Below are 16363 nucleotides of genomic sequence, written 5' to 3'. Positions count from 1 at the left end.
ATGGCAGCTGAAGCTCCCCCAAAGCCCACCATTAGCCATGCAAGTGTTTCATATCAGCCTGAGACAGCCTTCTCCTCCAGGAAGTGCACACTAGCACTTAAAACAGAATTAGGGAGCACCATGGCTCCCCAGGGAGACGAGGCTGCATAGCTGCAGAGATCACAGTGTCCTCCCCACCTGGCCACAGTGTGTCAGCTCCAGCTGTGCTTGCCTCCATTTACCACCCCAGCCCTCACCGTCCTCCACAGTGAAGGCATCTGCAAAGGGCTTGTTTGCTTTGTGTCAAAGCCAACAGCCACCCAAGGCAGCCCCTCATTAGCAGTGGAGGTACGTGCCCAGGGGAGGTGTCAGGCAGATTAAAATTATTTGAATATCGTAATATTAGAAACTTCAATTTGCCCTCAAAATGCTCATCTTCCAAGCTCTACCAGGGCTTTGGTGCATTAAACATTGATGGTGCTACTGCCTGATCAAAGTTTTGGGTTTAGTGCTGAAAGCTCTTTGCAGGAGCGTCAACCACCCCCTGCCAGCGTTGCAGTGCCCCTGGGATGAGAAGGATGGCAGCATTGCTACCTGCCCAGCTCCCACCACAGCCGTGGGGCTGGCAGTGCACAGCTCATGCTGTGGGGTTGGGTGGCACGCAGCCCATGCCATGGTGTGCTAGTGACACGCAGCTCACACCAGTGGTCTGGCAGCATGCAGCTCATATTATGGGGCTGGTGGTGCACAGCCTGTGCTGCAGAGCTGGTGGCACATGGTTTGTACTGTGGGGCTGCTGCTAGACAGCCTGTGCCATGGGGCTGGTGGCAAGCAGGCCATGCTATGGAGCTGGCCACTGTTCTATCCTCCCTGTGCTGAGCTGTGCACCTCATCATTTGCCGTTCTCCGTGGCAGGAGCTGTGCATGTTGGCAAAGCAAGGCCTGGGATTAAAAATAACCCCCCAGCCAGCCATGGCTGCGTGGGCCACATTTGCAGCCAGGTCTGGCCAGGCTGTGGGGGATCTGTGCCGTGCACAGCATCAGTGTGGCGAGGCAAAGCCATCTGGGCTTTCATGGAGATGGGGAGGGGGCTGCTCAACAAAGAGCTGGGTTTTCTTATTTTTAACACATGCAAGAGCAGTCCGGCAGCCAGTGCAGAGCTGTGCAGCTTTGGTGCCAACACCATCTGCCTGCTGCAGGGCTGGCTGCCCCCAGCCCTCCTGGGTGAGCAAGACCTCGAGCTAGGGGGCTGGGAAGGGTGTGTCAGACCCTTGCTGGAAGGAATAAGGCCCTCCCACACACCTGTGCCATTATCGGCAGGTTTCCCTGCTTGGGTGGTGATGAGCACAATCCAAATCAGGTCTATTTAGGGATGGGGAAGGGCAACTGGGAGGTGTCTCTGGGGCTGGGAGCTGTGTGGGGCTAGAGTGCATGTCCTCACAATGCAGCAAAAGGGAAACGGCAGGATATGATGAAGCCGTCGCTGAGTATCTTTCCCACAGCCCTTGGGGCTCCTTATCTAGGGGGAAACCATCGGTTTTGAAGAGGGTGGGAGGGTAGATGATCCCACTCCCTCAGCCTTCATCTCAGTGTTTGAGGGTGCCGCACTTGGAGAGTTATGGCGCGGGGAGGGGGGTGGCAGCGATGAGTTCCCCCCACCATTCCCAACCTGCGGGATTGGCGGGCGCCGCACTCGGAGCATTACGGCGGAGGGGAAGCGGGAGGGCCCCCCCGCCCCAAGCCCCGGGATCGGCATACGCCGCACTCGGAGCATTACGGCGAGGGGAGGCCCCCTCCACCCTCAGCCCCAGGATTGGCGGCCGCTGCACTCGGAGCGTTACGGCGCCGCCGTGCCCGCAGCGCAGAGCTGTCCGCGGTGCTGACCGCCGCCGGCCATGGGCTCTCCGCCGACTGCCCTGCTCCTGCCGCTCCTCGCCGCACTGCTCCGCGCCCCTGCACACGGTAAGCACCGACAACCTCGGTCACCCCCCTCATAATCTGGGTCACCCTCCCGCCCCCTTTCCTCCCCCTCCCCGTACACACCAATCACCCTCGGTACCGATGGCTCCCGCTCCGCTCTGTTGCTGCTAAACTTTGACAACTTGCGCTCGCCTCCAGTGCGGCGGGGATGCTCCCCCTATGAAGCGGCAATCCCCCTCCCTGTTATATGCCCTCACCCTCCCCACCCCGGCGGCGCGGAGAGCGGGGGCCGCCGGGGGCGCGCAAAGCCGGCTTGCAGTCGGGCTGGTGCAACGCCGCCCCCCGCGGGCTGCGGAGACAGCCCCTCTGCCGGTATCAGCGGCGATGGGGTGGGGGGCAGCGCTGCACCGGGAGCTAGGCGAGGACGGTGCTGCCCGGTGGGACCCGGTCCCCTGGTCGCCGAGTCCTTTGAGCCACCCCTCGGCTGGCTGTGCCTGGCGGCGGGCTGCAAACCAGTCCCTCCATAGGATCCCAACCGTAGGGCTTGGGGACAATGGGGGCCGGGGCTGTCCCCTCGCCACCTCGATTGGCGTTGACCCCTCTGGCTCCAGGGAGGACGCAGGAGAGAAGCAGGAATGGTGGCTATTGGTCCTTCCCAAGGAGAGCAGCCAACACCCAGCTCGACTCGTTGTGTCTGCCACCCATGGGGCATTAGCTGCCTCGATGGTTTGTGGCTCTGCTGCCCCAGAAAGCAACACTGGGGAGCTATCATCATTTGGGGGGACCCGCTAGGGATTGGTGTACCCCATTCTGTCACGATCATGCTGATGCTGGGCAGCATGCTCAGGGCAAGGAGCAGGCAGGTGTCTGGCCCTGCCAGAATGCGGACAGCAGGATGTAGAATGCGGGCTTGCCCGCACAGATCAGCCGAGCTGCAGGCAGCAGCCGTGCAGGGAGTTACATAAACTCCCCATCTGGCAGCTGGGGAAGGGCACCATGGCCCTGTGCCCACTGCTATTCCTGTCTCAATCTGCCACTTAGGGCTGCTGCCGCATCTCTCTTGCTTGGGGGGGTCACATGTGGAGGACTGGATGCAGGGCAGCAAGAAAGCCAAGGCCACGGCACCCCCATGTCCTGCCCTTCCAAGGGGCAGCAAGGCTGGAGGGGGGGGGAAGCTGTGTCCCTGGTTGTGTCCTGGGAGCAGGGCCCTGGGCAGAGCAGGCTTTCCTGAGGGAGGCTGGTGCTTACCATGTCAGTTTAATGATTTCTAATGAGCAATTACCTTCAGTCAGTCCCTTAATTTCTGAATATCAATAAAGTTAATTAAACTCCGCATGTGCATTTCCCAGAGTGTTAGAGGCAGGGTTGCTCTGAGAGGTGCTGAGCTCCTCCCGAGGCTTGGAGCCCTAGGGTCTCATCCAGCTCTACCCCCCTGGTATACCAGGATCTGCCCATGGGGCTCACCCAACTGCTCCCTGGCCCCCATCAGACAGGGCTCCCAGCCCAACACCCTGACTTCTGTACAGCACTGCCACACTTGGTGTCCCTGTGGCCTTGCTTTGGCATCAATGGGCTGGTGTGTGATGGGGATGTGCCATGGGATGTGGGGACAAGGATGTCAGACCCCTGACATAGGCTGTTGGGGTTGGCAATGCCCCCTAGGAATTGGCAATGCACTCCTGGTCCTGTCTCTCTTTCCACACTATGTGGTGACCTGCAGGCCTGTCCTGGCCCTGGGGCAGCACAAGCAGCCAATGCCCACAATGGCTTACCCCAGCAGAAGTCAGAGTTTGAGCTCCATGGCACTGGTGCAGCTGGAGATTATGGTGCCAGGCAGGCATGGCTCTGTTCACCCTGCCCCACCACATCCCCTCTCCTTGGCTGTCTAAAGTCACAGCAGGCCTGGCTTTTCTAGGACATCATCTTCACTACACTGAAGGGAGATCCTTGTAATTTGGGATCCTGTCAGCCTGGCATAACAGGAAGGAACATGGGCTATGGTGGGGAACCTAGGCCTGGTTGTGCCGACATGAACTGTGCCACACTGTCTGGGACCAGCTGGATACATTGTGCCCAAAGGGACAATGCATCTGGGGTCACAATGTCCCTGGAGACATGGGTGCTAGTCAGGGTCTCAGTGTGAGGAGGGAGCCAGGGAAGGTAGCAAGCATCTGCTACAATAATTAACAGCGTGCGTGCTTGTCCTCTGTGTGCCTCAGAGGAGTTCATCACCACCATGCTGCCATGTCACCAGGCTGGGATTATCTGGATAATTCTCCTAAGCTGGAGAACAGGAGGGCAGGGCTGTCCTGTGGGGATGCAGGTTACAGGCTGGGCCAGCTGCCTCCACAACCCTCTAGGGTCTGCTTGCTGCAGGACCAGCTGCAGGTTGGTGCTGGCAGGGATGGATTTGGCAGGCGGTGCTGCACGGGCAAGGGCTGCCAGCCCTCAGCTCCGTACACAGCTGGAGCAGCCTAAACATGGGGGGTGGAAAATGGAGTGCAGAGGAGCCTGGGGAAGGGTATGGCAAGGACACCCCCAGGCCCAGTGCAGAACAGCGAGGGGACCCTCCTGTGCTACTAGTGGAACCCCAAACCTGGCACAGGGCTTGCCAGGGCTGGGTCTTCCCCTGTGCAGCCTTGTGCTGGAGTGGGAGTCAGGGATGACCCAGGTTCTCAGGTCCCTGAAAGCACAGGGAGGCCCCAGGGGAGGTGGATGAAGTTGTGTCTCAAACAGCTTCGGCAGGAGAGGATAATTTTGCCTCCAATCAATTCTTTAAATGCGCACAATTGAAAGATTGCCTTTGAAAGCTGCCTATAACCAGGGAGGTAATGGATTCCCTCCAGTCACAGGCAGCAGCTCGGGAGCAGCAACATCCCTCCTTTCCTCCTACTGCTGCAGAGATGAGGCCAGCCAGAACATTGGCAACTCCTGTCACCAGCATCCTTGGGTTGGTGAAGTGGCTGCCTGGACCTGTCAGAGGCAGCTGGGGACACCTCTGTCTGTCTGGCTCTCTGCTGAGACCCAGTACCAGTTGTGACATCCCCTTCACTGAAGGGTCCCATTGACCAAGGCTGGGGATGTGCTCAGTCCCCTGACTGCAGGAGAAGTGGCAGGAGCCAGCCTGCACGCTTGCTGTGCCAGTGGAGGTTATTACATATATAATTTAGATGCAGTAACGAGCTGTGCTGAAGGGATCAAATATTAATCAGCTGCAAGAGTGCTGCTGTGACCCTGCGGAAATGAAGAGAGGTTCTTGAAATGTCATATCAGTTGGTGCTGGGTGATGCATTGGGGCAATGTCTGGGCAGGGAGGGATCCAGTGGTCCCTAGCTGCCCTGTGAGGTTGCAGCAGAGGGGGAGGTGTGGCTGTAGCATCAGCACTTGGTGGCTTCCAGAACTGGATGGGTTATCTTACACGAAGAGCAGTGACAGGGGTTGCTGGCAAGGGGATGCTTACAATGAATGCCTGGGATGCTGGCTCTGGTAGGAGCAGGTGGTGATGCTCCATGCTTCCCCGCCTGCTGGGAGGGAATGGTGTCTGCGGGGAAGATGACATGGTTGAGCAGCCCAACACTGAGCCTGACAAGCAGCTCTTGCTCGCCTCCCACAACCAGATTTCAATTCCTGTCACTGGCAGCGGGTGGAGGGAAGGGGAGCCAGGAGGACAGCATGGCTCTGCTCTCCCTGTCTGCCTCCTGCCCCACACTGGGCAGGCACCCCTGGTACTCAGGAATGCCCTGTGAGCAGGGTGTCCCCTCTGCCACCCTGAATGTGCCAAGTGGACGAGCTGTGCTATGTCCTGGGGAAACCCAGAGCTAGAAGAGCTCCATAGTGGGGGCTGGCACCCATGCCATGGGCATCCTGGGATGGCACAGCGTGGTTCTCTTTGGTGGTGGGAACTCTGATGCAAGGTGGGGGGGGAGGAATTGTTCTGGGGACTGCCAGCATGGGGAGGGGGCACACGGCACCATGTGGCTCCAGTGCTCAGGCCTGAAATAGCAGCAGACATGCAATTCATCACCGCCGCCGCTCAGGGAAATTGCTGTACAAACGCATTAGCTCCGCAGGGAGAGCGGGGGAAGAGGGATTACACGGGCAGCGAGGAAAGGACAGGGTCACCACTGGCACCTCACAGCACCCACTGGGTGGGGAGGGAGGAAAGCCTCAGTGGATGGGCACCCTGGTGCCTGCTGGGCTGTGCCCTTGTGCTTGGCCGGTGTCAGTGATGCTAGGAGCTTGGCACTGGGGACATCAGCTGGTGTTGGGCTGCGGCTGCGGTGCTCCAGGGAACTGGTTGCGGCGACATGTGACATGTGTCAGTGGGTAAATGACTGTTCAATTCAAGGAGAATCACAAAACATACAAGGTCAAATGCTTCCCCGCCAGCGCCGCCATGAATATTAAAGCTGGGCTCCTCCGGCAGCTGCCGGCACTGGTGGCCATGCTTGCCTGCAGTGGCACCGGGGTGGCCCCTTGGGTCCCCCCTCCCAGCTGCTTTAGCCAGTCTTCTCTTGGCTGTGGGCATCTGGGTTTGCAGGTGTTGCTGGGTGGAGTAGGCCATAGGGCAGCAGGATGTGGATGCCAACGTATGTACCACCTGCTGCCATTGGGGTACCCAGCTGGCCTACACTGTGTGCAGATGGGTTGGCTGTGTGACAGTGGTGTCAGCTGGGGAGCAGGGCTCTGTGGTGGCTGCACAGCCCTGCCTGCACCCATGCACAGTCTATGTGCACCTGCCTACACTCACCCACCCACTCCTGCCTGCACCCACCTACCTGCCTGCCTGCTCCTGCCTGCACCCACCTACCCCTGCCTGCACCCTCAACCCCTGCCCACCCACTGCCTGAGCCCCCCTCGCTCCTAGTAAGAGGCAGGCAGGAGAGTGCTCCTTTCCTCTCTGGGGGTCCCATCCTCCAGGGCCACCACAGCAGGAGGTAAAGATGGGGGAATCTGGCACCAACTGAGCAGGGGCCCCCCTCCTGTGCCCATTTGAGGGGCTGAGGGTGGTTGGGGTCTGTGAGGTGGGAGTGTAGCACCAGCTGCCTGACAGCTCATTCATCACAGCTCTGGCTGCAGGGGCAAAGCAAGATTGGATTTTAAATTGAAAATAAACCTGGACTTCTGCAAGCCCCAACCGCTACCCTCCTTCAGCAACAGGGACCTGGCTGCCTGCACCTCCTGCCTGCCTGCCTGGGCTGCCCAGCCCGTTCCACTGATGAGGAAACTGAGGCACTGAGCAGCACCGTGGTACGGGGCCGTGATGCTTCAGGGGCAGCCGAGGGCCTTGCTCTGTCCCCTCCCCTGAGCCGGGTGCCGTGTCTTTGCTTTCTTGGCGGGTGGCATCGATCGGAGCTCCCCGGGTGGCCACGTGCCATCTTATTTATTTATTTGTGACAGCAGGCGGCATTGATTCCCCACGCTGGGGGAAGGGGCGGCCCCCGCTGCAGCCGGATTAGTCTCCGACATCTCCCCAGCTCCCGGCTGCCGTTAATAGACTCCTGCCCGGCAAAGCCGATGTGAGGGATTAGGACCCCAGCCCGGTGTGTGCCATGCATGCCAAGAGCCCTTGGCAGGCACCCAAGACGGTGGGAACTTGATGGCTCTTTTGCGAGGGTCTGCACCCACCCTGAGCTTTGTGACATCCCTGATGAGTGACAGGGCCTGGAGAGTGGGTATTGGGTAGCAGGGTCCTGTGTCACCAGCCCCTGTTCACCTCAGGGACATGGGAGGGACACAGCTGTGGCATGGTCACTGGAGATAAGCTGCTTAGAGACATCTGTCGAGGTGGAGGCTCTAATCCTATGGTGCTTGAGGGGCATAGGTGACAACATCTGAGCAGCTGCTGCCTTCCCATGGTGCCTCAAGCATCTTGCATTCTCCAAGGGTCAAAAGTATCCCCAGCCTCGAGCATTCCCTGTTGCGAGGAGTATCCAGTGGTACACAGAGCACCACACAGAGCTCAGGACAGCATGTGGTGCCCAGGCACTCCCCCATTTAGAGTGCCACAGCATCAGGATGGGACTTGCAGTAGAAGTCTTACTGCAGGGTCCTGCCTTACCTGGCAGCCCCAGTGGAGACCACTGTGGGCAGGAAGGTGCAGGGGGCTAGGGTGGGCATCTCTGCCCCAGCTTTCACTGTGTGGGACAGCCACAGTGGCACAGCACTAAGCTGCTATTAAAGCCTAAAAGAGATTTTGGCGCCCTTCAGTATAAACTCATTAACTTTTATGTTCTAATAAATGGATCCTATTAAAAAATAATTCTGGCCTTGCTGGGGGGCAAGTGAACCTTTCAGAGCCAGCACAGCTGGGTGCTTGCCTCCTCACTGTGCCACTTTGTTCAGAGCATTGTCATTGTCTGAGAGTGATGGCAAGGGAGCAGTGGGGACACAGGGTGCGTGGCAGGGTAGTGGGGATGCCTGCCAGCACCCAGCAGCTACCCTGCCTTGACGCTTCTCACCCAAGCTAATGTCTCTTAATAGTCCCTTAAAAGTGGCAGTCGCGGAGTAATTAATCTTCGCTGGGCCCTGCCCTGCTACGATCGGTGTAATTACCCAGTAATTGGCAGTATCATGTCATCAGCGTCTGTGCACGCTGGTGAGACGTGCCCACACTCTACCATGGCACAAACACCATGGAGGGACACTGGGTGCTGCTGTGGCATCATTGCTTCCACAGCATCCCCTCTGCTGTGGCACGGTGGGGATGGGGAGCTAGGCCCCCAAAAAATGGGACCATGCTGTGCCAGATCTGGCCAGGAGAGGTGGTGAGTGTCTCATTAAGGCTAATTAAATTCTTATTTTGTTTTAGTCTGAAGACTGGAGAATGCTGGGATTTGCTCAGGGACTAATGCATGAGGAAATGTGGTAGGGAGATCCTTGTGGCTGTGGGTAGGAAGTGTCGATATGCTGGATGTCCCCAGCAGATTGACATGGCCCAGGGATGGCCTGCTGGCAGATAGATGAAGAGAAGCTGAGCTCTTGTGGACTTGTTGCACTGGTGGCCTGGAGCAGAGTCCCAGTATTCAGGCTCCAGTGGCATCCCTAGTGCAGCTGCACATGGCAGACAAGGCAGCTGCCTGCATGGCTGCACCAAGGGGATGCCAGGTCCTGGTGGGACCCTCTGCCACCTCCCTAGAGAGGGACAAGCTGTGGCCATGGCCAGCCAAGCCCAAGGCTGTCCCCATGAGGGCTGGGTGATGGATGGGGTAGGCACCTCTGAATGTGGTATAAGCTACAGTTATGCATTAATTAACCAGGGCTGCCCTAGGGAAAGGTTTGCTGGGGTGAGGTGTGGCAGGGTCCCACTGCATGTAGTTGATGAGCTTGGTTGCCATCCCAGTTTTTTGTGCAGAACTGGTGTGCAGAGAAGCATTACTACTTGGGGCAGCACTGGCCCATGGTGAAGTGTTGGTTCCCAGGGCAGCCTTGTCCCTGGCACAGCACGTGTCTCTGATATGGCACCAGCAACGCTCCCTGGTGCAGCAGTCGCCCCTAGTGCAGCACCAGACTATGTCCAAGGGCTGCTCCCAGGTATCATACTGGGCACAGCACTGGTCTCTGATGAATCAGCAGTCCCCAGTGCTGAATCAGCCTCCAATGGTGAGGTCATCCATGGGCTCACAGCACCCCACACTCTCTCCTTCCTTCAGGCTTCAATGAGCTGGCAAGGAAAGATGGGGAGAGCGCTGAGGCCGAGGGGGAGCCGACAGTGCTGCCCACACCAGAGGAGCGGGAGGCAGAGGCTCACTTTGTGAGCACGGCACCCACGCTGAAGCTCCTCAACCACCACCCACTGCTGGAGGACCTGCTGCATGAAGCCTTCCTGAAGAAGGACTACTTGGGCCAGGCACCATTCCTGCCTGGTGGCCCTGGTGCCCTCCTGCCAGCTGGTGCCCTCCAGCCAGACCCTGGACCCCCAGCTCCTGAGCCCCCACCACGTACTCCTGCCCTGCCCAGAGCTGCCTTCCCCACTGACCCACTGACCACACCAGCTGGGCACCCAGGACCATGGGGGGAGGCATGGGGGACTGTGCCAGGTGCTGACACCTCGTGGTCCCCCACCAGCATGCCAGAGTTGAGTCCCACATCCCCCAGCCAGGCACCTGCCACCCCCAGCACATCTCTGGGACCCCACAGTGAAGCTGCTGTGGTACCTGGGGATGAGGAAGGAACCACCACCACCTCCACCATCACCACCACCACTGTCACCACACTGCAGGGGCCAGGTGAGCACTGTGGAGGTAGCTGGGGGGAGTTGGGGTGAAGCAAGGCTGAGCTGAGGTCTCCTCTGTCACCAGCCCTCTGCAACCGGACGCTGGTGGGTCCTGAGGGTTGGCTGGTGTCCCCGGAGCCAGTTGTTGTCCCCTCTGATGGCAGCCTGGATTGCACCTACACCATCTCTGTTTACCCAGGCTACGGTGTGGAGCTTAAGGTGAGTTGGGGACCTACGGGCAGGGTGGGCTGCCAAGTGCCCACAGGCATACATGACCCATCCCCTGCTCTGTGCTGTGGCTGTGTGGCCATGCACAGTTTGGCATGCAGGCAGTCCTGTCCCCATCCCTGCCCCGTGTTCCTGAACCAGGAGAAATTGCTCAGGGTATTGCTCACCCTTGGTCCCTGGGGGAGGAATGTGGGTGCATGAGCTGGTGGGATGGCCCAGGATGCCCCATGTCCACCTGCTGGCATGGCTGACACCCATCACAGAGGCAGCAAGAGGGGACATAATTACTGAAGTGCTGATGGAGAAGTCATAAGCAGCACCAGTGGGTGACACCGTGACGGAGCCAAGACAACTGCCAGGAGCAGAAGCTGGCTGCAGCTCCTGCAGTGCCTGAGGCTACATGCAGCTCCCACTCGTGGCACGTGGCTGTGTGTCCCCACCTCTGCCCAGCCCACCAGAGAGCCCTGGCATGCAGAAAGGCAGCAGTGAGCCAGAGGCAGCATCTCCAGCTCTCACAGCAGCACTCGCCAGTGCCGCTGCTCATCACCACACAGCATTGCTTAATTAACATCATTAATAGCAAATTGCTCCAGAGGGCTGGAGCGCACACCTGGCTGTCAGTGGGGCTGTTGGCGTGAGCCCAGCTGTGCCACAGTTCCCTGGTAGAGCTGCTGGCTGGGCCCTGCCGCCCTTTGCGTGGCAGATGATTTATGGCACTGGTAACCGTGTTTGAAAGGCGCTGCCCCAAGCTCAGACAAGCTCCAGCACACTATCGAACGCAGGCAAACCTCCGGAGGACCAGAAGTGATTCTGGGGTGGTGACACTTGGCCATCCCCTGCAGGTACATAACATCAGCCTGGCAGAGGGGGAAACGCTGACGGTGGAGAGCACAGGGGGCCTGGAGCCCACCCTCCTGGCCAATGAGTCCTTCTTGATGCGGGGCCAGGTCATTCGCAGCCCTGCCAACCTCCTTACCCTCCACTTCCAGAGCCCCCAGCCCACCAGCCCCGGCTCCTATCACTTCCACTACCAAGGTAGGGGGCAGCACCCACCACTGATACAGACCACGCGGTACCTACCCCGGGCACTCTCCCAGTGGCATGATGTTAACTCAGAGTGTGGCAATGTGTGCCAGAGTTAATCTGTGCTGCTGGTGGGTTAAGCGGGCACCAACTGGGTGAAGAACATTAATGGAGATCTAATTGGCATGAGAAATTACAGTCTCATTTAGCATCATTTCCAGCAGCCACAGACAGGCACCGTGTTACCCAGACAGTGCTGGGGGGCTTGGGAGGTGGATGCTGGCAATGGGGTGGACCGGAGTCCTGGGGGGCTTGTTGTCCCACTCTGTAATGCCACTGCCTGCCTCCAGCCTACCTGCTGAGCTGCCCCTTCCCGGCGCGGCCGGCATTCGGGGAGGTCTCAGTCAGCAGCCTTCACCCTGGCGGGGATGCCCGCTTCCGCTGTGCCCCCGGCTACCAGCTACAAGGTGTTCACCGGCTTGCCTGCCGCAATGCCACCCGTCCCTTCTGGAGCGCTCGTGAGCCCCTCTGCCTCGGTAAGCAACGACACAAGGAGGAAGGAGGACGCGGCACAGCCAGTGCAGCACAGCCAGCACATCATGGTTTCTCTCCTGCAGCGGCGTGTGGTGGGGTGATCCGGAATGTCACCGTGGGACGCATCATCTCACCCGGCTTCCCCGGGAACTACAGCAACAACCTGACGTGCCACTGGCTGCTGGAGGCACCCACTGGCCACCGTCTGCACCTCCACTTTGAGAAGGTCTCTCTGGCAGAGGATGATGACAGGTTTGGTCCCCGGGCAGAGGGAGAATGGATGAGGGAGGGCACCGGGAAGCAGCCCTGCACGAAACCCAGGACCATGTTCAAGGATGGGGGTGGGGACTGTTTGCTGTATTCAAGGATGAATGTTGTTGGCAATGCCCAAGCATGGGCACTGTTTAGCCATTGGCCATGTCCAAGGGTGGGTGCTGTTGGCCATGGCTGGGGCTGGATGCTACTGTCCATGCTCAAGGATGGGTACTGTTGGCCACAGCTAATGCAGCACCCTGCCCATGCTATGCCTTGGCAGGCTCATCATCCGTAATGGCAACAACGTGGAGGCACCACCGGTGTACGACTCCTACGAGGTGGAGTACCTGCCCATCGAGGGGCTGCTCAGCACCGGGCGCCACTTCTTTGTGGAGCTCACCACCGACAGCAGCGGGGCGGCTGCTGGCATGGCACTGCGCTATGAGGGTATGGGACCAGAGTGTAGAGGGGCACCTGGGCATCCCCGCACCTCCTTGGCCCCAGCAGACCTTTGCCCCTGTGCCTGCAGCCTTCGAGCAGGGGCATTGCTATGAGCCCTTCGTCAAGTATGGGAACTTCACAACCAGTGACCCCCGGTACCCTGTGGGCACCACAGTGGAGTTCAGCTGTGACCCTGGCTACACTCTGGAACAGGGCTCCACCATCATCGAGTGTGTTGACCCCAGTGACCCACAGTGGAACGAGACGGAGCCGGCATGCCGTGGTGGGCGCTGGGGCTGGGGGACTGAAGGGGCTGGAGCTGGGGCTTCAGCAGGTGCTAGGGCTGAGGGGTGCTGTGGATGCTGGAGTTGGGGATTGCTCTGGCTGTTGAAGCTGGGAATGGGTCATAATGAATGCTGGAGCCAATGTGCCATGGTACATGCTGGAGCTGAGGGACACAGTGGGAGCTGGAGCCAACAAGGACGGTGGGTGCTGCATCTGGGGATGGGCTACAATGGATGTGGGAGCCACTGTGCCATGGTGTTTGCTGGAACTGGAGCCAACAGGGATGGTGGGTGCTGAATGGGATGCTGAAGTGGGTGCTGGTGCAAACGGGTTGTGCAGGGTGCTGGACACTCAGTGGTGGGTACCCCCACGGTGGTGCCAAGCCCAGCATATGCCCACAGCGGTGTGCAGTGGGGAGCTGACAGACACAGCTGGAGTGGTGCTGTCACCCAACTGGCCAGAGGCTTATGGCAAGGGCCAGGACTGTATCTGGGGACTGCACGTGGAGGAGGACAAGCGCGTCATGCTGGACGTCCGTGTGTGAGTGTGGGGACATCAGTCAGAGGGGGGTGGGGTGATGGGGAGAGGCCCAGATGCCCTCACCCTCACCACCTTGCTGCCACAGGCTGCAGCTGGGCACAGGGGACGTGCTGACCTTCTATGACGGGGATGACCTGACAGCACGCATCCTGGGCCAGTACACCGGTGCACGTGGCCGCTTCAAGCTCTATGCCTCCACTGCCGATGTCACTGTCCAGTTCCAGTCTGACCCTGGTGCTGGTCCCTTTGCCTATCGGCAGGGCTTTGTCATCCACTTCTCCGGTAAGCCCCATGGTGGGATGGTGTTCCCAGCGTCCCCAGCATCCCATGTGTCCCTGCTGCCCCACTCATCCCACCCTTCCCACAGAGGTCCCCCGTAACGACACTTGCCCTGAGCTGCCAGACATCGCCAATGGCTGGAAGACATCCTCTCAGCCAGAGCTGCTCCATGGCACTGTGGTCACCTTCCATTGCTACCCTGGGTTCCAGCTGACTGGTACTGACCTCCTGATGTGCCACTGGGACCTGACGTGGAGTGGTGACCTGCCTTCCTGCGAGCGGGGTGAGCGTTACGCCCCAGCATCTCTCTGCACCATGGAATGTCCCTGGTGGCCACTGTCACCACCAGTTCCTCCCACCCACAGTGACCACCTGCCGGGACCCTGGGGATGCTGAGCACAGCCGTAGAGTGGTCTCCAGCCCAAAATTCCCAGTGGGAGCCACCGTGCAGTACATTTGTGATAAGGGCTACGTCCTGGCAGGTGCCGGGACCCTCACCTGCCATGACCGTGCTGCAGGGGGACCCAAGTGGAGCGACCGTCTCCCCAAGTGCATCCGTGAGTTGGGTGCCCCTTCCCTGGGGATATGCCCCTAACTGATGGCAGGTGCTGGTGTCACTATCCCCTTGCCCTGCAGCAGAGACATACGAGCCTTGCCACAACCCTGGCGTGCCAGCGGGTGGGCGGCAGAGCCCTGAGAGGCGGCTGTACCCTGCGGGAACCACCTTACGCTTCTCCTGCACTGCTGGCCGGGTGCTGCTGGGCGAGGGCAACCTGCGCTGCCTGCCTGGGCATCCCTCACGCTGGAGTGGCTCACCTCCCATCTGCAAGGCGGGTGAGAGGACCCTTCCCCACCCCATCACCCTGCCAGCACTGCTTGGCACCCCCCCATGCTTCTTACCATTGATACCAGCTTCTTTCTTCCACCCCCCTCCAGCCTCCTATGATGAGTTTTACAGCAACCGCAACCTGGACGGTGAGAGTTTGCCAAGGGGTGTGGGGAGTGGATGGGCAGCCAGGGGTGCAGCCTATGTGGGATGCTCCCTTGGTGACTCCCCACTGTTCTGGGCAGCTGTGGCCAAGGCTGTGCCGTCAGGGACAGCACTGGAGGGAACCAATGTCGCCATCGCCGTCTTCCTGCCCGTGCTGGTGGTGGCCTTGCTCATAGGGGGCATTTACCTCTACTTCTCCAAGTGAGTAGTGAGTGGACCCTGTCACTCCATGGGGTCCCCATAGCCTGCTTGCTGCCTGCCCCAGCTGCCCTCTCTCCACAGGTTCCAGGGGAAGCCATCTCTGCAGCTGCCCCTTACTGGCTCCCACCCCTATGACCACATTACCGTGGAGTCAGCTTTTGACAACCCCACCTATGAGACAGGAGTAAGTACTGGCTCCTGTGCCCCGCCTGGCCAGGGCTGGGCACTCTGGGGACTCTGCATTGCATAGACTGCACGTGGGGTGAGACAGGTGTGGGATAGGGTCATGCATTCAAGGGACCACATTAGAGATAGGACATCCAGCCAGGGACCACTCGAAGGATGGCTGTCCAGCTAGGGACCATGCACAGGATGGAACATGGATGCAAAGAACACATATCAGCAGGGGCACCCATCCCAGGGACCATGCATTAAACAGGACACCCAGCTAGAGCCTATGTATGGGATGGGATGTCCATCCAAGGACCATACATAATATGGGACAGCAATTCAGGGACCATGCACCATCTGGGACGTCCATCCAGTGACCACACATGGGATGAGACATGCATCCCCTGTGGTCAGGCATATCCCCCCCCAGGGCCCTATGGGGTGGAAGATGCCCAGTCCCTGTCCCAGGCACCCCATCGCATTGCCAAGTGTCCAACCCCTTGCAGTCTGTTTTCTTTGCAGGAGACAAGGGAATATGAGGTGTCCATCTAGGCATGGGCAGCATGGAGCTGGGTGCTGCAGCCACCCCTGTGAGGGCCCCCTGCGCCCACTGCTCCCCAACATGGGCCTAACACACCTCTCCCAAGGAGACTCAAGACGAGCGCTCAGTGGGAGCGACACAGGCGCCTGCCACCCTACTGCCACTTCCAACCCACCCGGACCCCCATGGGGTCTACCCAAGCCCCACTGTCACCCGACCCCTCACCCTCGGCTCAGGGGGTGCTGAGCCAGTGGATAGGGGGGTCCCTAGGCCACATTCTGCTCCATCAGGGATACAGCAGCCCATGCCTGTCCCCTATGATGGAGGAGTGACCTGGGCAGGGGGAATGGGGTCCTACGAGTGGGATTCCCCCAGATAAGGGTAGAGCTGGGGGATTCCCCAAAATAAGGACAGGGCTCCCCAGGGCTGGAGTGGGGGACGGGCAGCAGGACACCCTGCAGAGCCCCGCAGAGGGGTGAGGGCTTGGGTAGCCATGGGGGTGCTCCCCACCCCTTGCCTACATCCAGCACAGGGTCTGGTCCCTCCCCGGACTCCCGTTATCTCCCACCACAGCCACGCAGGGACGTGTGTGTGTCCCCTCCGTACCCCTAGCATGCAGCGTCCCCCCACTCCCCCGCTTGCTTCGCCCTCCCCGGAGCATCCCCTCTGCCACCGGTGTGCCGCCCCCGCCAGCTACACGTCCCGACGCCCCAGGAAGACCCGATCCGGGGCGCCAGCCTGGGGTGTCGGGACGGGCACG

At 59.8% G+C, this 16363-nt stretch overlaps 1 protein-coding gene across 1 annotated transcript; it reads left to right on the top strand.

Annotated features, from left to right (window-relative positions):
* Nucleotides 1-1874: 1874 nt before the first annotated feature.
* On the top strand, nucleotides 1875-15601 carry SEZ6 (seizure related 6 homolog). The gene is made up of 17 exons (XM_054394158.1): nucleotides 1875-1941; nucleotides 9552-10127; nucleotides 10200-10333; nucleotides 11185-11377; nucleotides 11716-11901; nucleotides 11983-12151; nucleotides 12435-12601; nucleotides 12684-12878; nucleotides 13282-13420; nucleotides 13506-13702; nucleotides 13788-13982; nucleotides 14065-14256; nucleotides 14336-14533; nucleotides 14636-14674; nucleotides 14771-14891; nucleotides 14973-15075; nucleotides 15569-15601. The coding sequence occupies exons 1-17, from the start codon at nucleotides 1875-1877 to the stop codon at nucleotides 15599-15601; spliced, it is 2904 nt and encodes a 967-aa protein (XP_054250133.1).
* Nucleotides 15602-16363: the final 762 nt, after the last annotated feature.

This window comes from Indicator indicator, chromosome 30 (assembly GCF_027791375.1).
Source record: "Indicator indicator isolate 239-I01 chromosome 30, UM_Iind_1.1, whole genome shotgun sequence".
NCBI classification, from domain to species: Eukaryota; Metazoa; Chordata; class Aves; order Piciformes; family Indicatoridae; genus Indicator; species Indicator indicator.
The sequence above is the reverse complement of the archived record's forward strand: the minus strand, read 5'-3'. Positions and strand labels throughout refer to the sequence as shown.